Source organism: Apium graveolens, chromosome 10 (assembly GCF_009905375.1).
Source record: "Apium graveolens cultivar Ventura chromosome 10, ASM990537v1, whole genome shotgun sequence".
In the NCBI taxonomy this organism is placed as follows: domain Eukaryota; kingdom Viridiplantae; phylum Streptophyta; class Magnoliopsida; order Apiales; family Apiaceae; genus Apium; species Apium graveolens.
In genome coordinates this window covers 235,351,755-235,376,239 of record NC_133656.1, presented here as the reverse complement: position 1 = coordinate 235,376,239, position 24,485 = coordinate 235,351,755, and the positions used below count along the sequence as shown (strand labels likewise).

Genomic DNA, 24,485 nt, shown 5'->3' with positions numbered 1-24,485 from the left:
AGAACGAGAGGGCCAAAATCCTTGGTCATTTTTGTCACCCCGAGGATAGATTATGGCACCCAACTAGCTAAGCTTCCTGGGCTTACCTTATCCTATCCAATTCTCTCTCAAATCTCTCTCCCTAATGCATATATCTCTCTACACTCTCTCCACTGTTCTCTCTCTGGCCCCTCTCTCCCTCCTTCACCTACACATTCACTTTTCCACTCTGTTCTCCAACCTTAAACTTGCTTACACACATACATGTCTAAAGTAATAATATATTTACACACTCTAAACCACCTTATACATGTAACATAATCACAGTCTAATTCTCCAATCCCATTTCTTTTCTTTACCTATTTTTTTGTATAAATTTTCTCTAGTACAATTCAAGTTGAACATATAAAAATAAAATAAACACAGTGCACATTCAAGTTTCGTATTGCGAACAGAGATTTTTAGTTGTACTTTTTACTGTTATGTAACGGCAAAAACAGTTTGACAACTCGAGAAAGATAATTTTAGACACATATATATATATATAGTTTACTCGATAAGTTTGTGTTGAAGACTCCAGCGAAAATGGCTCCCAAAACTGGAAAAGCAAAGCCTCACAAGGCCAAAGGAGACAAGAAGAAAAAAGAAGAGAAAGGTTAGTCACTGCACTTCATTTTACCGTCACCAAGGACCGAGTATAAATTTTACTCTTTTTTCCGACATTCAGTTGTAGCTGACAAAATTTGAATTCTCGACTTTTTACCTAATAAATATTACTGAATAGTAAATATTATCGAAAAATATACGAGTTACGCAATATGACTAGTAATATATTATGTTATTTTATTTATATTTTTTCCAAAATTTACATGTAACACAGGTCCAATTTGAATATTCCCTTATTATTATTATTAGATTTTTACGGAAAAGTATGTGAGTTATGTAACAGAACGAGTGATAGTTATTATTTGACGATAAAGTGTACATGTATTATTGTTGAACGAAGAATGTATGTTAATGAAGATATTGAAATTTGCAGTTTTGCCGACGGTGATAGAAGTGATGGTGGAAACACCGGAGGGGACACAGTTGACGCTTAAGGTATGTCGGAAAAAAAACACTATGACCACCTTAGTGTACTTTCTGTTTCGGGGATGTTTTTAGCTGATTTAATTTGATTTTTGATAGGGAATATCAACGGACAGGATTTTAGATGTGAGGAAGCTGTTAGCCGTCCACGTGGAGACATGTTATTTGACCAATTATTCATTCTCACACGAGGTACGCTCTCCATTCACAAGTGCCTTCTACCATAATTTACTTTATTATTTTAGTAAGTACTGATTATTAATATTTGCAATTTGCTTATTTTATAAAAATAAGTTATAAAAAAATAATTATATATTATTGAAAATAAAGAAGTTAACTTTTGTAGGTGGTCATAATGACGGATTTAAAATAAGAATTAAAAATATGAATTATTCCTAATATTAAAATATGATTTATTAAAATTAAGTTCGGAAGTGGTTGGTTTCCCGTGAAAGAGGTGAGAAAGAAGTCCAGAGTAATTAGAAGTTAAGTTAAATTGTAGTTCAAAGAGTTTGTAGATCTTATATTAGATACCTGATTTAAATAAATTATTTTTGTTTTAACTTTATTTTGAAAGATGAAAACAAATATTTTAGATAAATAAATTATTTTTTTAACTTTATTTTGGAAGGTGAAAACAAATGTTTTAAGAAAGTGTTAACCAACCGATCAAAGAAAACTATGTTTCGCTTATAATAATATAGTATAAATATATAGAAGTAGACATTTTTCTATGAATATGTAATTCAATAATTATTTCAATAAAAATTTTAGTATTCTAAAAATCGTTTGAGTTGAACGAGTATCAGACGAGTATTCGGAAATCAGATATCAACCGATTCAAATTTAACTGAGTATAACTTATTCTCGAGTTTTATAAATTTGAAGAATGTAAACAAATTTTAGTGCAAACAGATTTTTACGGCAAGGAAATTGGAAAAAGTTATTTATAATGATTTCTAGTGTGATTAAGTATTCATTTAAAATCTGAATTTTGTATTAAAAATTAAAAGGTGCGAGGAGCTAAACTTAAAGATTCGGTGGAAATCGTGACTCTAAAACCATGCAACCTCACCATTGTTGAAGGTATAGTTCTCTTCTCAACTCTCCAATTCACAATTTTAATGAAATTAAATATTATTTTTTTATATTACAGTCGAAAAATGAAATTAAGTTTTTCGAATTTTACTTTCTAAATTAATGCAGAGAATTACAGCGAAGAATCGAGCGTGACACACATTAGACGTCTCTTGGACATTGTTGCATGCACTACATTTTTCGGCGGTTCAACTAAACCGCCCGGTCGTCCTATTCTCAACGAACCGGGTTCTGCTGACTCTCTTTCCGGTCTAGATAATGCCGGTTCGACTGACAAGAAATCGCCCAACGGCGTTAAGTTGCTTAAGACGGACGGTGACTCCGTTACGGCGATGATGTGTCCGCCACCTAGACTTGGACAGTTCTATGACTTCTTCTCGCTTTCTCACCTCACTCCACCTATTCAATGTGAGTATTTTTACCTCAACTTATTAGTACTTTTCTGTATGCATGTTTGATTTGTGATTCATCGGACGATTTTTTAAAAATTGGATAATCTATTGGTCATTTATCGGAAATTGTTTAAATCGGACAAATATTTTTGACTAATTTTTTAACAATTTATCGGCAATTTATGAAAAGTCGGCCGATTTATATAACCATACTTTGTAGTTACCAGGGTATGCTAAAATCTCGACCAATATATTTAGTTAATAATTTTTTTAAGTCCAGACTAGCTTGGAAAATTAGTATATTTCAAAATATTGTGCATTTTCGTTTTGCTCTTTTTAAGATTTCTGGTTCAGCCACGGTTGCATCATGCTGCATCATGCTGCATTGAATATATTCTTTTAGTACAAATCTTGTATGTTTACTGAGAGTAAATCTTCTTGTTAGTATGAGATTTCAGCTGTGTTGTTTTCTCAAATTAATTCTATGGCTAATTATAATATATATATATTTTACATGATGCAGATATCAGGAGATCTGCTAGACCCTTCCTAGAGGATAAAACAAGTGATGATTTCTTCCAAATTGATGTGAGAATTTACGTAATTTTTATTTTGGTGGAATAAGTAGCAAAATTTTATATCTTCAACTATCCTTTGCATTCATTTAGTTGGAAAGAAAAGCTCCGATGAGCAGACAATGATGGTGTAGTTAACCAAAATATCAATTTACATGCACACATAAAGTTTATTTGGCTGGTCTGGTTACTTAACTAAGTGTTTAAAGGCTATGGCTGAATTTATACAATTCCATACAGGTCAGAGTCTGCAGTGGTAAGCCAACAACGATTGTTGCGTCCAGCAATGGATTTTATCCTGCTGGAAAACGAGTTCTTTTGAGTCACTCGTTGGTGGGGTTGTTGCAGCAATTGAGCAGGGTTTTTGATGCCGTGAGTAACTCGTTCAGTCTATAATGGAATATTTTGGTTATCAGTTATTTTCACACCATTGGTGTAATATAAATGTTTGGTCTAATTGTGGTTCAGGCATATAAAGCTCTGATGAAAGCTTTTGTTGAGCATAATAAAGTAAGTTCAAAATTTATTACCTTGCAGGATTACTACAGTTAGGCAGTAATGTAAAATCTGTCTTGTTTATTTGTCATTCCAGTTTGGAAACCTGCCTTATGGTTTTCGAGCCAACACATGGGTTGTTCCTCCGATTGTTATTGATAACCCATCTCTTTTCCATCCACTTCCCTTGGAAGATGGAACTTGGGGAGGAAATGGAGGTGGACAAGCAAGAGATGGCAAACACGATCATAGAGAATGGGCAAAAGAGTTCTCTATTCTTGCAGCTATGCCTTGTAAAACTCCAGAAGAGAGACAAGTTAGAGACAGGAAGGCCTTTTTACTTCATAGCTTATTTGTCGACGTTTCAGTATGTAAAGCAGTTGCAGTCATTTCGACTCTCATCAGCAACAATCAAAGCCCTGTGACTGCTCCTAGTGCTCCAGCTTCACATGAGGAAAGAATTGGAGATCTAAATATGATAGTGACTAGAGATATGTCCAATGCAAGCATAAAACTGGATGGCAAGAGTGATGGATGTCGGGTTCTAGGAGCATCAGAAGAAGAAGTTGCCAAGAGAAACTTACTCAAAGGCATAACCGCAGATGAAAGTGCCACAGTTCATGTCAGTATATCCTTTGCTGCACTGTTGCATTCATTAATTACTTGATTGCAATTGTTTGAATCATTCCAATTACTTGGCATTTGGCAATGATGCTAATTCTATATTAGGTGGTCAAATTTTCGTGTCTTGCAGGACACTTCCACTTTAGGCGTAGTTGTTGTCAGACATTGTGGATACACAGCTGTTGTAAAAGTTGCAGCTCAGGTGAAGTGGGATGGAAAGACCATGCCTAATGACATTGACATAGAGGACCAACCGGAGGGAGGTGCTAACGCATTGAATGTAAATAGGTCAGTCCAAGTTCTTTATCGTATATTATGGTTTGCCTCTTAAGTATTTGAAAGTCAAGTTTTTATTTTTGCTCAATACTTGTTATTAGGCCTACCATTTGATTACTGTAGTTTTCAGGCATCAACTGCGTATATGCATAGGGTGCGCTTATTACAAATACAGACCTTTAAAAGTTAACTCCTGGGCTGGAAAATTCCTGTTCTAATGCATTTGTTATGAAAAAGTTAAATGGGATAGACTGTTTAATCATCTTAGCAACTTTCCTTGCTTCTTACTTAACAGTTTAAGAATGCTATTGCACAAGCCATCCACGCCTCAATCATCTGGCGCAAATCAAAAGTTACAGACTGCAGGTGGTGAAGATTTATATTTTGCTACATCATTGATAAGGAAAGTACTGGAAGAAAGCTTGCTGAAGTTGCAGGAGGAAGACTCAAAAGACACAAAGTCTATCCGCTGGGAGCTGGGGGCATGTTGGGTGCAACATATACAAAATCCAGTTTCAGGGAAATCGGAATCTAAGAAAACCGACGAAGCTAAGGTCGAAGCAGCTGTAAAGGGTCTCGGAAAGAATGGTGGATTGCTGAAGGATATTAAGAAGAAACTGGATGAAAAGAATAGCAAGACTGAACAAGGAAAGGAGGCGTCTCTAACTAATAGCTTGGACCTGCAGAAATCATCCGCTAATAATCAGAAAGAATCAGAGAAAGAAGATGAGGAAAAGGAAAAAATGTGGAAAAAACTGCTCCCAGAAGCATCATATCTGCGCCTCAAGGAGTCAGAAACTGGTTTTCACCTCAAGGTTCGTTGAGTGATTATCTATCATCTACTTCCTCCATCCTAATTAAATGTCCTTTTCTTTGGATAATCCAATTTAGATGTTCTCTTTTTTTACTTATAGTTTTTCCAGAAAGAAAATCCAGCATTACACTTTAGTATTAGTTAATTGAAACGCAGAAAATTCTCCAGCAAGTAGTTTTTTCTTAATGAGCATGACAAAACAGCAGAGGACCTCTAAATGATGGATTTGTTCTTTTAAATCCTTTAATAAAAAAATACATCCATAAAATCTCTTTCAAGAGGTCATATGATATTTAAGATGCTGAAACCCAAGCACAGTTTTCTTTAAAAAAATTGACTTCCCTCTGTAACATATTACCTGCTTGTTCACATATTTGGTTGGTTCTGTTTATGATGGCAGTCACCTGATGAGTTGATTGAGATGGCACATAAGTATTATGCGGAAATAGCTCTCCCAAAACTGGTCAGTTATGTGACAGAATTTAGTGTTCTTACCTTAATAATGGTATTGGATGTTAGAGAAGCAACATGCTTTACTTTTGCAACTTCAACTTTTGCCAGGTAGCAGATTTTGGCTCCCTTGAACTTTCACCAGTTGATGGAAGGACAATGACAGACTTCATGCACACTAGGGGTCTACGAATGTGCTCCTTAGGGCGTGTGGTAATTGCTTCATTTATAATTCTGGCTTAATCATTAATATTCATACTACTTATACCACCAAGAGAAATTATTATTTGCTTCATTTAACATTCTAGCCAAATCCTCAATATTCATATTACTTGTACCTCTATGAAACGTGATCATATTTGATCATGCAAGTGCCATTATATTTATTTAGAACGTAGAAAAGAAGAAGATTTGATCGATAACCGCCAGCATTTTTAGTATAGAAACCTGTGAATTGGCAAATTTTATTTTATTTATATCTATATTTGGCCTGAAAAATTCATATTAAACAAAAGTTATTATATACCTAAGAAATTCGTCTATATTCTATAACGTACAACAAAGACACAAATTTACTCTCGTCTATGGTTGCAGAATGGTAACTTGACTGGATATCTTGTCAATTAATTTGTTCAAGGTTTTAGGAATTTACTTGGGATTTGACTATAGGTAAGTACAGGATTACGTTTTCCGGTAATGAGGATTTATTTTAATAGTTGTCGAGGAACAAAAAGGATGGCCATCATGTATACACAGGGTGTACATAATAACCTAGAGAGCATATGATTAATATTAAAGAGATTATCAAATTTACATTCTTGCAGATGTACTTTTACAGAAGAAGCAATACAAGTAAGATTTTAGAGCATTGATCGAGGTCTTTGGAATTAATAGGAAGTACTTTTGGGCCCTTATGAATATCATTATCAATATATTTCATACAAGAAATCTCTAATGTTGCAGCACTCTATCTGGCTTCGAGAATGATTTGCCCATGCGATGTTATTTTGGTCTAGTAATAGTTGTTTAGACCTATAGTTTTTCTACTTCATTATGTTGTATCAGGGTCTATGATCACATTCCTTGACTTGATTAAATAAACAGTTTCAGTTGCTTTAACTACATGGCTCCAAAGAATTGGCACTTGCTATAACCATCTTTCATTTTGTTGCTTCAGGTTGAACTTGCAGACAAGCTCCCACATGTGCAATCTCTTTGTGTACATGAGATGGTTGTTCGAGCTTACAAGCACATACTGCAAGCTGTTGTTGCAGCAGTTGATAATTTTGCTGATTTGGCTGCTGTAGTAGCATCATGCTTAAATAGGTTGCTGGGGACACCATCTGGGAACAGTTCTGATGCAGATAATGCCAGTATTGATACATTGAAGTGGAAGTGGGTGGAAACCTTCCTAATGAAGAGATTTGGATGGCAGTGGAAAATTGAAAGCTGTCAGGATCTCCGTAAATTTTCTGTTCTTCGTGGGCTTTGCCAAAAAGTATAGTATTCTCAACTTGAAACTGGGTGTCCTCTGAATTACGTTTACACTTTCTTGTCCTTTATTCTGATGCAATAATTTTCATCAGGTTGGACTTGAGATTGTTCCAAGGGACTATGATATGGATGCAGTGTTACCTTTCAAGAAGCCGGATATTGTGAGCATGGTTCCTGTATACAAGGTAGCATTTATATTTAGATGATTTAAAAAATGGTCGCGAAGTACAAGTGTTATATCTTTGGAAATTTTGGCAACATGGTTATTGTAGCATGTTGCATGCTCATCTGCTGACGGAAGGACACTGTTGGAATCATCTAAGACTTCCTTGGACAAAGGAAAATTGGAGGATGCTGTCAATTACGGCACTAAGGTAACCGACTACCTATTAATGTTAGATATATTGTTAAACTTTACTGATAAACTCATTGGATCAATGTCATCTTTTAATTTTTGTAGGCACTTTCAAAACTCGTGGCAGTCTGTGGCCCTTATCATCGAATGACGGCAGGTGCATATAGTCTTTTGGCTGTAGTGCTCTACCATACTGGGGATTTCAACCAGGTATGTTTTTTTTTGCCTTGATAGGGTAAAAGTGCTTTTTGTTTCACTACTGCTGATGCTTGTGCTCATGTACTAATTTGAAATTGGTGCAACTCAAATGTCATTTACCCCTATTTTTTCTCTTATAAAACAGGCTACCATTTATCAGCAAAAAGCTTTAGATATCAATGAGAGAGAGCTTGGACTTGACCACCCAGATACGATGAAAAGTTATGGAGATTTAGCGGTTTTCTACTATAGGCTCCAACACACAGAGTTGGCCTTAAAGTATGTTTATGTATATTACGTGTTCTTACTTCTTTTAGGTTTCCCTTCATGTCTTTTGAATATGTAGTAAAATTTCCTTTTTCCATGCACTAGTTTATTGCATTGTTTTAGTTCACTATGAATTAATATTCTGTCTGGTTTATAAATATTTGGTATCTTGGAAGTGGTTGAGCAGTTCAAAAAGAATATATTCATCTATCTCATTCTTTTTAAGAAGCTTGAATGTTGAAACATTAAAAAACTGAAACAGATTGAACTGTTAACATAGAAATAGTATGGGGAAATTTACTTCCTAGAAAGGTATGCTAATTGATCATCTTAAAACTGATCAAAGTTTTATTAGTCTATAGATTTTATTACTGTAAAAGAAAGTGGATCCTTGGAAGTTGTTACTATTATATATATGCCTGAATAGACCCTCCTTTTAGTCCATGTAACTTCGTATATGCAGTTTCTCATTTGTGATTTATTTCCTGCAAATCGCTCTCTTATGTTCTTTTGCGGTGTTTCTAAAACCTTTGTTGGATTATTGATTATATGGATATCTTTATTTTACTATTGAATAAGTAAGGACTACAATTATTTTTTTAGTAAGGCGATAAGAAGATCAAAGTATCAAATGACCATAATTCTCAAACAATGATACATTTTTTGTTGGCAATAAACTGATATGATAATGTCTTGGAATACAATTTCACACTTATACTATAGAACACATTCTTATTCTATGGAGATTAATACATGTGTCTATTCCTTTTCAAGGTATGTCAACCGTGCACTGTATCTTCTGCATCTAACATGCGGGCCTTCTCATCCAAACACCGCTGCCACGTATATTAATGTAGCAATGATGGAAGAAGGTTTAGGGAATGCACATGTTGCTCTAAGGTACCTTCACGAGGCTTTGAAGTGCAACCAAAGACTACTTGGTGCTGATCATATACAAGTAAGCTCATTCTCTTTGAAGTTCTATTACTAGCGAGCTATAATGTGTTCATGTATCTCGTAAAACTTGAAACTAAAAGCTGTGTCTCACAGAGTCACAGTCACAGGCCAAATTAAAGGTAAAATGAATATTCAACTTAAGTAGGAAGCCATAGGTACTTTCTTATAAACAATACAGACTATAGAACTTTCTAATTTAGAAAGTAAGAGAAGATAACTCAAAGGGATAATCTGTGTATCCATCATCCACTCAAAGTGTAAGTACACAAAAGGTCGCACTGGTCTTTAAATTTGAATGTAGGGCTCTAATGGACATCTTAAGCCAACCTGATGTAGGGCTCTAATACACATGTTGTAAGAAGGTTTTGTTAGGTCTTAGATCTGTAAGCATAGAGAGTCCGTAATTAGGAAAAAACAACACAATTATACTAGCTCTACATTAATAACTAAAATCTAAAAAAATCTGTATTAGTCTGTTCTATACAATATTTGAGATATTTGTCATTTCGAATAATCCCTTGGCATGTTCGAACAATTTTTGGCAACAGCACCATGCACTTATTTTCATTCGAAATTTGCTTATCTTCCACTTTCAGACAGCTGCTAGCTATCATGCTATAGCCATTGCTCTCTCTTTGATGGAAGCTTACTCCTTGAGTGTTCAGCATGAGCAAACTACTTTACAGATATTGCAGGCAAAGCTTGGACCAGATGATTTAAGAACACAAGTAATTTCTGATTAAATGTTTGTTGACTAAGCGTCTTTATGTTAAGGTGATTGATTTCTCAAAGTTATTTCTAATATCTGCAGGATGCAGCTGCATGGCTTGAATATTTTGAATCTAAGGCTCTGGAACAACAAGAGGCTGCACGGAATGGAACCCCAAAACCAGATGCTTCCATCTCCAGCAAGGGTCACTTAAGGCAAGTTTTATCTCCTCGTCAATGTTACAAATCCACATCTACATACAAATGTTATTTCATTTCCCTCTTTCAGTGTTATTGGCTACAAAATCATCAACAGAAGCCGTACTAAAGTCCCAGGTCTTGTAGATAATGACTTCTTGACTTCTTTTAGTATAACAGAGCCGAGTTCAGATATCGTTTCAAAATAACACTTGGCGATTTCTCTTTAGACTGGTACCTAGTACTAGAGTACTAAGCATTTTCTGGTATAATTATGCTAGCCTTATTGTATGGATTAATTATGTTTAAACGTGCATTAAGAGTATCATTGAGGATCCATTAATAGCCTAGCGTAAGGCACCTTCCCGGTCACGGGCTTAGATCCTCACTTCCCCTTCCCCTTCTACTTATAATTCTAATGCACTGGAAAAATTGCAACATACAAACAACAACGGGAAAAAGAACTAAATCGATGGTCACACATTGTTTCTTTAGATGTTTGTAAATTCAATTTTATTTAATTAGAATTTTGATAACTTTATGAAGTCACGACATATCTTTTACAGGGATCAGATGGATTGTATTACAATCTTGTTGTCATCTCAATTATTGTCAAATATCTAACCTTGTGTTAAAGTATGGAGTTAGTTCTTCAATACATTGCTGTTTAACTAAAATTAATACTTTTTTCTCTCATGGATCAGTGTATCGGACTTGTTGGATTACATAGCACCAGATGCAGATATAAAAGCAAGAGATGCCCAGAAGAAGCAAGCTCGCGCAAAGCTGGTAATTTCCTGCTTGGCACAACATTTCCTTCAAAAGCGAACACTCCTGTGTTTTAGATATCCCTAATATATCCTAAATGAAGTCTTTCTAATCATCCAGGTTAAAGGCAGACCAGACCAACTTGAAGGGACAGTTATAGATGAGTATCAGAAGGATGAAAATTTATCACCAGGAGACCTTATTAAGACAAATTCTACTGACGAAGAGACAAAATCTAAACCGCTAGATGTTTTTCAATCTCAGTCTGCTGACTCGATGCATGACAAATCCGAACCTGTTCAGCCTGAGCACATTGGAATGACTGCAAACAGTGACCTGCAACCAGATGACATCTCGGACGAAGGATGGCAAGAAGCTTTCCCAAAAGGCCGCTCACCATCAGGCCGTAAATCATCTAGTTCAAGAAAGCCAAGTCTATCAAAATTGAACACTACCTCTATGACTGGTACCCAGCCCTCAAGGTACAGAGGGAAACCAACTAATTTCACATCCCCGCGAACAGGTTCAAATGAGTCTGCTGCTTCTGCTCTTCCAGTTCCAAAAAATTTAACAAAGAGTGCTAGTTTCAGTCCAAAACTAAAAAGTCCTGCTACACCTGCTGGAACAGAAAAATTACCCAACCCAAAGTCAGCCCCAACTAGCCCGGCTGCAGCCGAACAAGTTGCGAAGCGTGCTCAAGTTATTAATTCGGCCAGTGTAGTAGCTGGAAAGCTTTTTTCCTACAAAGAAGTTGCTTTGGCTCCTCCTGGTAGTATCGTGAAAGCAGTGGCCGAACATTTACCCAAGGAAGGTATGTCTGAACAAAGTTCTGAAGTTACTAAAGAGGTGCCTATTACAGAATCGATTGAAGAACAATCCAAAGGACCGCACCCCACAAAAGGTGTTTCAGATAAGGAAATGACGATGAATGTTATCAAAGAACAAGATATAACTGTTGCTGAAAAAGTCACTGCTGATAAAGACCAAAAAGTGGAATCCGGCACCATTCCAGAAGTAAAGAGCGTGTCTAGTTCAGATAACTCTAAAAAACTAAACACCAATTCCAAAGGTGAATTGTTGGGAGCAGAAGTAGACAAACTCGCGACTTCTACAAAATCTAGTTCTGAGATTGTAGTGGAGGACAATACTACAAAACCACCAGACAAAGATGCCCCCGGTCCTGAAGCTGAAGCGCCATGCATAGAGGAAACTTTGCCTGATGTAACTAGCTCTGGTGGAAATGTTGATTGTCTGGAAAAGGACTCTGAAAAACAAGTTAATGCAATTGCTAATTCTGTCCCGGCAGTAACTGAAGGTGATGCAGAAAATGGAAAAGAGACGACTAAGAAGCTATCTGCAGCTGCACCTCCATTTAATCCATCAACTGTTCCAATTTTTGGTTCAGTTGCAATACTAGGCTTACCAGAACAGGGTGGTATATTGCCTCAGCCGGTGAATATTGCACCAATGCTTACAGTAAATCCTGTTCGAAGATCACCCCATCAATCAGCAACAGCAAGAGTGCCCTATGGTCCACGCCTTGCAGGTGGTTATAATAGATCAGGAAGTCGTGTCTCACGTAACAAGCCTGCATTTCACAACGTTGAACATACTGTAGATGGCAACCACTTCATGCCTCCATTAATTATGAATCCACATGCGGCTGAGTTTGTACCTAGCCAGCCATGGGTTCCTAATGGCTATCCAGTTGCTCCAAATGGTTATGTAGCTTCCACAAACAATTACCCCATATCTCCAGATGGTACTCAAAATGATGTCTGCGTGATTGAAAATGATATTCCATTATCTCCTGTAAGTCCAGAAAATTCTCCTTCAGCAACTGAAAAATCTCCTTCAGCAACTGTTGAAGTTGCTGCTGAAAGCCAACATGATGTTGAAGCAGATAATAGTGACAAATCCTCACCCGATGACAAAAACATCAACCAGGATGTCGAAAAGGAGCTGTCTGTAGTTAGCAAAGAAGCAGATGCTGGTGGAGCAGGAGTAGAATCAGGTTCTGTTCAGTCTGTGTCTAATGAAATAATTTATCAGTCTGAAGTTGTTGAAATACCCCAATCTGTAGCTGAAACCAATACGGATACTGATGCACCTTCAAGTCCTATAGCTGCTGCAAACAAAAGCTGTGTCAAAGTTTCTGCAGAAGAGAAACCAGACAAGCGTTGGGGAGATTACAGTGATGGTGAAACCGACATTGTCCAGGTTACATGCTGAGCTATTATTTTTTTTATTTCACGGAAGTAGAACTGGCCTGTCCCAAGATCAGTGTTTTGTTACTGTTGAGAGACGAATAAGCCACTAGGAAAACAGTGCTTTCTTACAGAACCTCGGAAAGGGGCCGGGGAAGATTATCCTGTAAAACTGATTTCTCTTGATGAACCAAATCCCATATGAAGTCTGTTACCTCTGGATTCATCAAGGCTGCCTTTCAATTTTTTCACGGTGGAAGCATCTTCACCTAGCTTGTGGATGATTTCATTGTTGTACTTTTTAGGCCTCACAGTTTTGTTTTGTTTTTCGAGAGAAATCATTAGATTGTGAGCAGCTTCACTTTTACAGGTCAGGTTGAGGAATCGACTGTGAGTTAACTTAAGAATTTACTAATTTGTAGTTTGGAGTTTTTTCCATTGCTATCATTATTGTGGATGTAATAAACAGAATGAACCAACATTCTTGACAGCTTTGACATGTTATTTATAAAACAGGCTACTATCATTCAGCCTATTTTTACTCTTTTACACTCTTGTTATTTTTGTATAACACTTTAACTTCATGGTTCAAAGCACCAAGTCGAGCAGGATTCACAAGACAAAGTTCTGTACCAAGTTTTTTAGTTCAATTCATTGCTTCCAGTCCGGAAGCAGGGCCGGAATGTGAAAGAGATTCTAATACGGTTTTGTATTTTAATCTCCTTCCCATTTTTGTTAACCGAGTCGGAATTCCATGCTCAAAACGGCACTGTACGGTTTTGTATTTTAATCTCTTTACCATTTCCGTTAACGGAGTTGGAATTCCATGCTCTAAACGGCACCATAGTATAGTTCGGTCAGAGGAAAAGAAAGTTAAACTTCTTAAGAAACCAGTTGTCTATTTGTATGTTATTAATAGAGTTTTTCAGTCATGCCACATCTTAGAACCAATGTGTGAATTCTAGTGAGTTATTATGTGTTCCTGAACTCTTTCTGTGTCTTGCACTGTTGTACATACCTTCTGGGCTGTGACTAAATTGATAGAAAATTCTCGATAGTTTAGCAGTAAAATCGACTATTCGCAACTCGTATTAGAAAATTCGAAAATTAAATGAAAAAACACTCGAAAAATAACGACGAAAAGATATAATTCCATCAAATTATGCAACATTGTTGTTCATGAAATTACAATGTACTACTACTAGCATTCAGATTCAACACCAGCAGTGAACTAATAAAACAATTTGTCTCCAGCTTCAGTAGCTTCCACAATCTCCTCAGCAAATCTCTCCCTGCATTTCGAAACCGCCTTCACCGCCGAGCTCCTCCACTTCTTCTCATCAGCAATAAAACACAAGTACACAATGCAGCCTCCTCCAGGCAACTCCTGTTTCACTCCGACATTACAATCGTACCCTCCAATCTCACTTCTCCACCACTCATCACCGCTCCCACTGCTCGTAATCGCAATGCTGAACTCATCCGGCTTGAAACACTCCAACACTCTCTTCACCATTTGCTCGAATCCAATTGTCGAAGGATCAAACCCCATTGCCTCGTAGCTCGCGTAACTAAACCCTTCCTCGGGTGTCACGTGAATAGTCGAGTATGCTACATTGTCAATTCCGTTCATTGAGTATCCACAGGGCTCAAACTCGAAATCGCATATGGTGTGGCTGGGGATAATTTTCGATATCCCGGACATTTTCGTCATTTTACCATCATTCTCCGGGGTTTTGAAAAACACTGAGGCTTTTTCCCTGTTTAAACCTGTCATACACATTTCCACCCTGATGTGGTGCTCGTCCGGGCTTACGGAGCCCGGATATGCCACGTAGACATGCCAGTATCGACTCGGAGAATTCGGATCTCCGAGAATAAATGCCTCTCCGGATTTGAAATATTTGTTCAAATATCCAACCTCTTCGGAAAAACTGCGGTGAGGGGCAGGTTGGACATTTTGAAAAATAAATGTTCCTCTCGAGTAACTCACTGAGTTGACTCGGAGTGAAATTGACTCAGCGAGTTTGAGAATTTGTGGAATTGATAAAAGCAGTTTAGTAGTTCCACATGTCTTGATAACAATCTTGTAGGGGAATACAAACAAACTCGACTCGGATAACACGTACGAGTCAAACTCAGAGTTGGAGAGCTGAGACACAATAGTGCAAGCAGCTGGTTCGAGAATCGAGTCGAGTTGAGAACGAGTCAGGACCCGGAGACCAGACCCGCTCGGGTCAGTAAAAACAGATGATTTCGAGAAAGTAATTTCGAGACGTTTCTCGTAGCCTTCAAAACCAATCGGTGAAACAGACATTTTTTAAGGACGGTAAAAAAATTGAACAAACGAGGTTAAAAAATTTGGGGATTTTTTAAATTGAGAGATAAAAAACGAAATGTAACGGTAAAAACTAATCAGGATGGCTTCCTCGCGCACTGCATAAACAAAATCAAAATATAAAATCAGTATATGCGGAATGCCTAAATTATAATAATCCCGATAAATAATCTCGATAAATGAATAAAATTATCCGTAACACTTACGTCGGAGTAAGCAGCGGATCTGAATTTCTTAATGCCACCGTTAGGACGAATATCTTCGATGCAATAACCAAGAGGAGTTTCGTATTGGACGCTACTGTTTGTTTTCGTCTCCATCAGTACATTAAACACCTTCAATTTCTGTAAAATCAACCAATATTATCAGATCAAACACACAAAAAACATAAACATCTATGCAAAAACAGATCTAAATTGATCAAAAAACTTACATTCAGATTCAGATGTATCAAGTTTGTTGATAGACACAGATATTTGTATGTATATAATCAAGATATTGTAGAAAAAGAGAGAAAAGGGGAGACTGTATAATGAAAAAGTGAGGAGGAGAATGCGATTATTTATAGAATAAAATTAGGGGTCTTGAGGAGGGACACGTGGCAGGTGGTAGGGGACGAAGGTTCAAGAAGAGTACTGGGGGTGTCACGTGGGGTGAAAGTGCGTGTTTGGTATGAGTGGATGAGAATTGATGGTGAGGTCATTTGTGTTGAGAGTTGTTGGCTGAAAGCATGTGACGAGTATTGAAAGTGTTTGTGGCCACAAATTTGATTCTATCCCCAAAAGTCGAAGTTTTGTTTTAAAATTGCTTGGCTATTGTGGTGCCACGTGGAATTCTTGGGAGGCGTTCCATTCAAGGACTTGTTTTCTTGCTCAAGAGTCAAGACTCGGTACTTGACTAGTCAATAGGTGTGATGTGAACCGTGTGATGAATTTATTTATTCTAAATATTAATCCCTCGATTTAAAATAATAATTCATTTAAAAAATTGTTTAATTAAAATCAGTTTGGCATTTTAATCTTCACAAATTCGTATCAATTTTGTACTACCTATTCTTTTCGAGCCTTTCTGCTAACTCTTAGAGCAGCCACAGCGGAGACCCGTTTCTTGGGCCGCATGAAGTGGTATTAGAGCAGTTTCAACGCCGTCTCATTTCCTCCATCGGTCCAGGTAAAAATGGAATTGGTCAGACCACATGGAAAAGTATACACTATAAGAGATTAGAAAATATGGGCATGCCCAGCTTACTGGTAGCGGCAGATTATTTTGTTTATATTATTTTTTCTGACTTTTTCTTATTACTACAGTTCTGCCATGTGAATGTTAATATTTGAACGTTATATATAAAAAGGTAACGTATATATTTTTAACAGTTATATTTCTACTCCTATATATAATCATCTCAATATACATATTTTCTATTTCACAAAAAATTTAATTTTTCTCTCTAAAAAAATGAATCCAAATAATCCCCCTCCTCAAATTCTCAAAATCCAAACCCTCAATTTTCATATCCTTATCCAAATTCTTATTTTCCAAATCCACAAAATTTTAATTTTACTACTCAGAACCCACACCCATTTTCACATCCTCAAGTTTCTCAATTTTCATTTCCGTATCCTCAAAATTCTCCTTATCCATTTTCATTTCCTCAATTTCAAATTCACAATTTGAAACCCAACAATCACCTATCAATATCCAAAATTCTCCAGATTCGCAAGTGTCGGCCTTTGGTACAAACTTTGTTGATCTAAATGATGATTATGAGGAAACGAAAGATGTACATGAAAATACTGGTCACTGGACGTGGGTTGAAGATAAGCTCTTAATAAGTGCATGATTGAATGTGTCAATTGATCCACTAGTCGGTACTGATCAAAAAGCTGAAACCTTTTGGGACAGAATTAAGCAATATTGTGAAGAGGACAATCCCGACGTCATCAAAAGAGGAGTTGTGGCTATGAGAAAAAGGTGGCAACGAATAAATGAAGGTGCTCGGATATTTTTATCATGTTTTGATGAGGCTCAACGAATGATTAGGAGTGGTTCAAACTTGGATAACATAATTGAGAAAGCTAATGAACTCCATATGGCCCAATACAAGAAAAAGACGAATTTTGATAATCATTGGCGTGAGCTTCGTAGACATCTCATGTGGAGAACTCCTGCAACTAGTGCAAGTTCTAAAAGAACTAAATTAAGTAATTCTGGAGCTTACTCGTCAAAGGGGAATAACGATACACCAACATCTGATGAATTTCAACCGGTTCGTCCAAAAGGTACAAAAGCTGCTAAAAAGAAGGGAAAGGGGAAGGCAACAACTGCGGAAATTGAAGAATATGAAGCTATTCAAGTTAATGACTTGAGAAAAATGAACATAATGGATACAATAAATGAAATGAAGCAAAAAAGAAATTGAACAAAGAGAGCTTGAGACGAAGCAAACTGAGCTCGATTTACAAGTCATTTTGGCGGATACTACTAAAATGAATGATGCTCAATGGATGATTCATGCAAAAATGCTTGAGAAAATTATGGCAAGAAACTAGTGCTTATCTATCTTTTCTTGTTTGTTTTTATTTGTTTGTAAACTAGTCGTTGGAAGCTAGTGCTTGTCTTTTCTTGTTTGTTTTTATTTGCTTGTAAACTAGCCGTTGGAAGCTAGTACTTGTTTTTATTTGTTTGTAAACTAACCGTTGGAAACTAGAATATATTCGTTTTTATCTTCTATATAAACTACATGTATTAGTTCTTTCAATTCACATCAACATGAATCAAACACCCATAACAGAAAGCTTCACAGAATAATTTACTTAAGAATTTATGGAAGAGTTTTGCGATGACACTAAAAATAATCATCGACTCGAACTCTTTCATAAAATATATGGGCAGAGCTCAACATCCACGCCTCGAAGATGTATTTACAGAGATCGTGAAGCAGGTCATCAACGTCTAGTGAATGATTATTTTTCACCGAATCCAGTATATCCAGAAAATATATTTTGACGAAGATTTCGTATGGGAAGACATGTCTTTCTTCGTATTGTGGATGTTGTCTCAAATTTTGATCCATACTTTCAACAAAGAATTGATGCAGTGAGAAGAAAAGGTTTATCACCTTTTAAAAATGCATTGCGGCAATACGTATGTTGGCTTAAGGTATATCTGCTGATGCTGTTGATGATTACGTTCGTATTGGAGAGATTACTGCGATTGAAGCCTTGAAAAAAAAATTCTCAAATATAATTACGTTATTTGAAGGTGAATACTTACGAAAGCCGAACTCAAATGACGTGCGACGTCTACTACAAATGGGTGAGGCTCGTGGATTTCCTGGTATGATGGGGAGTATTGATTGCATGCACTGGCAATGGAAAAATTGTCAAAAAGCATAGAAAGGAATGTTCATGAGTGGTCATAAAGGAGTTGCAACTATCATACTAGAAGCAGTTGCTTCATCTGATTTATGGATATGGCATGCATTTTCCGGAGTTGCTGGATCAAATAATGACATAAATGTTTTAAATCGGTCACTGATATTTGATGATGTGCTATAAGGTCGTGCTCCAGAGGTAAATTATAATATCAATGGAAATAATTATAATGTGGGATATTACTTAACAGATGGAATATATCCTGAATGGGCAACATTCGTTAGAACGATACCACGTCCACAAGGTGAGAAAAGAAAATTATTTTTAAAATATCAAGAAAGTCAGCGAAAAGACGTTGAATGAGCATTCGGTGTATTACAGTCCCGTTTCGCAATTGTACGTGGTCCAACACGCTTTTGGGACAAAGACGATCTTGGGAGAATCATGAGAGCATGCATCATAATACATAATATGATTGTTAAAGACGAAAGAAACACGTACGCCACTCAATTTGGTCCCCTGTCAAGTTATAATGATGCAACAAATGGTTTATCGCAACCAGAGTTGGGCGAAGAACCTTTTGTCGCGTATGAAACGTATATTCAAAACATTGTACAGATGCGTGATAAACGGGCACATCGTCAGCTACAAAATGACTTGGTTGAGCATTTCTCGCAATTTCATATTAATCGTTAATTTTTTTTATTGTAGTGTTTTAAATTTAACGCTTTCTTGTATCTTTTTTTAATATAATATTTTTCCTTGAAATTGTTTTAAATAATATGATTAATTACGGTGCATATCTTTTATATTATAAACTACCATTTTATTATAAATATAATATAATAAGAAAAAAACATGTCCTATAAGATTGGTAAATGGGTGTACCATTGAACAGATATGGCCAGTTTATTTCGGCGGCCAATTTTGTGTATGTGGCCAGCAGTGGGGTCAGGAGAAAAAGGAAAATGGTCATCAACATTGTGGCTGCTCTTAAGACCATCTCCAATGCATGGCTGAAGTCCACATTTTTGGGACCCAATTTTTATGCCACATAAGCAAGAATTTATTTTGTAGAAAAATTGTCCAACTTGCTCCAATCCATAACAAGAAAAAGGTGATTAAATAATCAAATAAACAAAAAGTTAAAAAAGTTGTTGTAGTTGGCCAAGCCCGCCAACTTGGGCTCCAGCCAAGTCCGCTTTTTCCTCCAACGCAAAAAAGAGGGGCAGAATTCGGGTCACTGTTTCTGATGCAACACTTGGGCCTGCATTGGAGATGGTCTAACATGCAAAATGCAGGGTCACTTGCCGCTGGAGCAGAAGGGGAGAAAGTGGGCAGGCTCTCTAACTTTGTTCCGTCCCACTTTAATATTTTTATGTTTTAAAATGTGAAAAGGTTGGTAAATCTGTAAACCACATGTGTGTTGCTACTCTGTCACTCCGCCAGTCTGCTTTTATATACGTTATAATCTTAACGTAAACATTTTAAAACGGTAAAAATTTTCTATATAAATACTCAATTCTCTCTTCTTCTTATTCATACTTTTTATTTCCACAAAAAAAATTCTACAACAAAAAGATAAATCCAAATAATCTTCCATCTTCAAATCAACAAAATTCATATTCTCAAAATCTGAATCCTCAATTTCCATATTTATATCCAAGTCCCTATTTTTCAAATCCGCAAAATTTTACTAATTCTCAAAATCCAAATTTTCAATATCAATTTTCACATTCTCAGAATTCTCAATTTCCATTTTCACATCCTGAAAATTCTCCATATCAATTTTCATTTCCTCCATTTTCAAATCCACAAGTTGAAACACAACAAACACCAATCAATATCCAAAATTCCCTAGAAACGCAAGTGCCGGCTTTTGGTCACGAAAACATTATTGATCTAAATGATGATTGCGAAGAAACCGAAGATTTACGAGAAATTACCGGTCAATGGAGGTGGGTTAAAGATAAACTCTTAATAAGTGCATCGTTGAATGTGTCAATTGATCCACTAATCGGTACTGATCAAAGGGCCGAAGCATTTTGGGACCGAATTCATCAATATTGTGAAGAAGATAATCCTGGTGTCATTAAAAGAGGAGTTGTGGCAATGAAAAAAGGTGGCAAAAGATGAATGAAGGTGCTCAAAAATTTGGTTCGTGTTATGATGAGGCTCATCAAAAAATTGGGAGCGGTTTAAACTTGGACAAAATAATTAAGAGATCTCACCAAGATCATTTAACAAATTACAAGAAGAAGTCTAACTTTGAGCTTCATTGGCTTGAGTTTCGTAGATATCCCAAGTGGAGAACTCATCCAACTAGCGCAAGTTCTAAAAGAACTAAATTAAGTAGTTCTGGAGCTTACTCATCAGAATGAAATAATGATGCACCAACATCTGATGAATTTGAATCGGTTCGTCATAAAGGTACAAAAGCTGTAACTAAAAGGAAAGGAAAGGGGAAGGCCACAACTGCAGAAGTTAAAAAATGGGAATTTTTACGAGTTAATCAAGAAAGAAAAATGGACATAATGGATAAATTAAATGAAATTCGGTTAAGGGAGTTGGAGGCGAAACAATATGAGATGGATTTACAAGTCATAATGACAGATACAACTAAAATGAATGATACTCAGCGAAAGGCTCATGCAAAGATGCTTGAGAAAATTATGGCCAAAAACTAGAGTTGTCTTTTCTTGTTTGTTTTTATTTGTTTGTAAACTAGCCGTTGGAAGCTAGTATTTGTTTTCATTTGTTTGTAAACTAGCCGTTGGAATATATTCGTTTTTACTTTCTATATAAACAATATGTATCAACTCTTTCAATTCACATCAACATGAATCAAACACCAGAAAGCTTCACTAAAGAATTTACTGAAGAATTCATTGAAGAGTTTTGCGATGACGCTGAAGACAATCGTCAAGTCGAGCTCTTTCATAAAATATATGGACAGAGTTCAACATCCACGCCTCGAAAATGTATTTACAGAGATCGAGAAGCAGGTCATCAACGTCTGGTGAATGATTATTTTTCACCTAATCCAGTATATCCAGAAAATATTTTTCAACAAAGATTCTGGACGGGGAGACATGTCTTTCTTCGTATTGTGGATGTTGTTTCAAATTTTAATCCATACTTTTAACAAAGAATTGATGCAGTGGGAAGAAAAAGTTTATCACCTTTACAAAAATGCATTGCGGCAATGCGCATGTTGTCATACGGTGTATCTGCTGACGCTGTTGACGATTACGTTCGTATTGGAGAGAGTACCGCGATTGAATGCTTGAAAAATTCGTCTCCAATGTAATTACGATATTCGCAAGCGCACAATTCTCGTTTTAATATTTTTGATTCATTCCGCAGAGACTAAATTAATTTCGCAACACTTTATTTTTTAATTTAGGCGAACCAGAACAATTTAAATTGGTAGAATTTAGTTTATGCAAAAAGAAAAATTCAAGAATGATTCTAAAGTTAAACGGCCCAAATCAAGTAGCATTATAGTCAAACCGGTAAAAAAAATTGCAGATGAATAATACCACTGATAAACATTAACTAAGCTAATTAAGGTAACCAAATTATTAATTAACTATTACCTAATGTGATTACACCAACATTAATTAAAACAAATGACTACTAATTATCATTGCTATGTACCGGATAAAAGAGGGGGATTTTGGACCATGGGCCTAAACCGGAGTGGGCTAGAAGAAAATAAAAGAAATGCAAAGAGAGTGTAGTAAAACATAATTTTGTAACTAGCACTGCTATTAACATGAAACTTAATTAGTACTAATTAATACTATCTAGTATTAATAGCAAGTTTATTTTACACTAATTAACGACTAGCTAATAAATGATGCTTAATGACGAGACAAGAAAATAAAATATGAGAAATGAAATGGACCGGAGGATGTTTTGGGCTAGTAATTAAATAATATGGACTATGTGTATACAGACTTGGCTAATTAAAATACTAGCAAACTCTAACACTAATGCAAACTGTGAGCAAGGAGATTGATATTTTAAAAGGCTAAACCTAGTAAACTATTGTAAACCGAAGACTTCTATGACTACATACAGTAATATTTAACGAACTATATAAAGAAATGAATTGATTTTGACAAGCTGGAAACATGATGCAGGTGCTACAATTTTAAGCGGACCAAAATGAAATACATGAACACTCTCTCATCCAAAACTGGTTTAGACAAGAAATTAACATGTACGTATAAACATAAAGTAATCGGGGAGAGGATAATAAATTCCTACCATCAAGAGTAATTTAAAGAAAATAACAGACTTCTCTGAATGAACAAATACTAAAACACAAATTGAGTTAATGCTGGAGTAACAAAATTTCGTCGGGAAAAAAAAAGTTTCAAGATCTCACCAGAAAAATCTAACAGCCAAACAAGCAAATAGTTACACTAGTAAGACAAAAAGGAAAAAAAGAAGAATAGGGAATAAGAAGGAGGCTCCTTTCATATCTCCAAGTATATAACTTGTGTGATATTAAAAGATATCATAACCCAATATTAAAATAACAAGACATAAAAGTAGAGGAGAAAATGTAATAAAAAGACTTTAATGACATTAATTGAAGAGAGTGTTTACAACTTTTGAGAGTCATTACAATGGAAATGAGAACTAGATCTAAAAATTCAAAAGAGAGGCTACTTTTAAATTTAGGATAAATTAAGATAAAACTGAGGTGATGAATACAAGGGGGAAGGGGGGTATTCATAGCTAAAAAGTAGGGTTTAGGGTAGAGTTGGGTGAATCTTGGTCATCCAAGTGAGATGTGTGTTTTGTTGATCTTGACCCTTGATTTCCGCCAACTCTTTTTTTTGGCTTTTTCTTCTTAAGTTACTTGGTGATATTATATTTCTTCCATTTTTGCCCTTTTCTCCTATTTTCTTCACATTTATCATATTTTCGAATATATACAAAATGGTGAGAATGCAACGAATTAATTTATTTAAAATATGAAAGCAAGCAATAAATAGGTATAAAATTATGCAAAAATATGTGATTATCAATTAATACTTACAAAAGCCGATCTCAAATGACGTGCAACGCCTAATACAGATGAGTGAGGCTCGTGGTTTTTCTGGTATGATGGGAAGTATTGATTGCATGCACCGACAATGGAAAAATTGTCCAAAAGTATATAAGAAAATGTTCATGAGCGGTCATAAAAGAGTTGCAACAATTATATTGGAAGCGGTTACTTCATCTGATCTATGGATATGACAAACATTTATTGGAGTTGTTGGGCCAAATAATGACATAAATATTTTATATCGATCACCAGTATTTGATGATGTGCTACAAGATCGTACTATAGAGGTAAATTTCACTTTCAATTGAAATAATTATAATATGGGATATTACTTGACTGATGGAATATATCCTGAATGGTCAACATTCGTTAAAACAATACCACGTCCATAAAGTGAGAAAAGGAAATTATTTTCAAAATATCAAGAAAGTCAACGAAAAGACGTTAAACGAGCATTTGGTGTGTTATAATCCTGTTTCGCAATTGTACATGGTCTGACACACTTTTGGGATAGAGCAGATCTTGGAAGAATCATGAGAGCGTGCATCATAATACATAACATGATTCTTGAAGACGAGAGGCACACATATGCCACTCAATTTGGTCCATTACCAACTTATGATGATGTACCAAATGGCTTATCGGAACCCAACTTAGGTGAAGAACCTTTTGTCCCGTATGAAACATATATTCAAAATAATATGCAGATGCAGGATAAACTGATACATCATCAGTTACAAAATGACTTGGTTTAGCATATT

General features: G+C 35.9%; 3 protein-coding genes across 3 annotated transcripts; 2 read left to right on the top strand and 1 right to left on the bottom strand.

The window, feature by feature from the left end:
- On the top strand, nt 1-13,251 carry LOC141693457 (protein REDUCED CHLOROPLAST COVERAGE 2). Its single transcript, XM_074498563.1, has 23 exons — nt 1-634; nt 1,019-1,080; nt 1,168-1,260; nt 2,082-2,154; nt 2,275-2,574; nt 3,082-3,146; nt 3,374-3,505; nt 3,602-3,643; nt 3,726-4,250; nt 4,383-4,540; nt 4,824-5,343; nt 5,743-5,805; nt 5,904-6,005; nt 6,970-7,290; nt 7,379-7,471; nt 7,559-7,660; nt 7,747-7,851; nt 7,985-8,118; nt 8,881-9,064; nt 9,660-9,791; nt 9,875-9,987; nt 10,674-10,758; nt 10,858-13,251. The coding sequence occupies exons 1-23, from the start codon at nt 565-567 to the stop codon at nt 12,967-12,969; spliced, it is 5,586 nt and encodes a 1,861-aa protein (XP_074354664.1). The 5' UTR covers nt 1-564; the 3' UTR covers nt 12,970-13,251.
- Nucleotides 13,252-14,075: 824 nt separating this feature from the next.
- LOC141693458 (S-adenosylmethionine decarboxylase proenzyme-like) lies at nt 14,076-15,823 on the bottom strand. The gene is made up of 3 exons (XM_074498564.1): nt 15,716-15,823; nt 15,489-15,626; nt 14,076-15,380 (listed from the first exon to the last, which is right to left on the bottom strand). Exon 3 carries the CDS (start codon nt 15,259-15,261, stop codon nt 14,176-14,178), a length of 1,086 nt encoding a protein of 361 aa, XP_074354665.1. The 5' UTR covers nt 15,262-15,380; nt 15,489-15,626; nt 15,716-15,823; the 3' UTR covers nt 14,076-14,175.
- A 1,419-nt stretch (nt 15,824-17,242) lies between these two features.
- On the top strand, nt 17,243-17,701 carry LOC141692074 (glutathione S-transferase T2-like). The gene has a single exon (XM_074496815.1). It carries the CDS (start codon nt 17,243-17,245, stop codon nt 17,699-17,701), a length of 459 nt encoding a protein of 152 aa, XP_074352916.1.
- Nucleotides 17,702-24,485: the final 6,784 nt, after the last annotated feature.

Excerpts from the sequence above, each read along its gene's own strand:
- LOC141693458 (XM_074498564.1), bottom strand. The coding sequence starts at position 15,261 with ATGTCTGTTTCACCGATTGGTTTTGAAGGCTACGAGAAACGTCTCGAA.
- LOC141692074 (XM_074496815.1), top strand. The coding sequence starts at position 17,243 with ATGAGAAAAAGGTGGCAACGAATAAATGAAGGTGCTCGGATATTTTTA.
- LOC141693457 (XM_074498563.1), top strand. The coding sequence starts at position 565 with ATGGCTCCCAAAACTGGAAAAGCAAAGCCTCACAAGGCCAAAGGAGAC. Across the intron at positions 4,541-4,823 it reads AACGCATTGAATGTAAATAG|TTTAAGAATGCTATTGCACA; the intron begins GTCAGTCCAAGT and ends CTTACTTAACAG. Across the intron at positions 5,344-5,742 it reads AAACTGGTTTTCACCTCAAG|TCACCTGATGAGTTGATTGA; the intron begins GTTCGTTGAGTG and ends TTATGATGGCAG.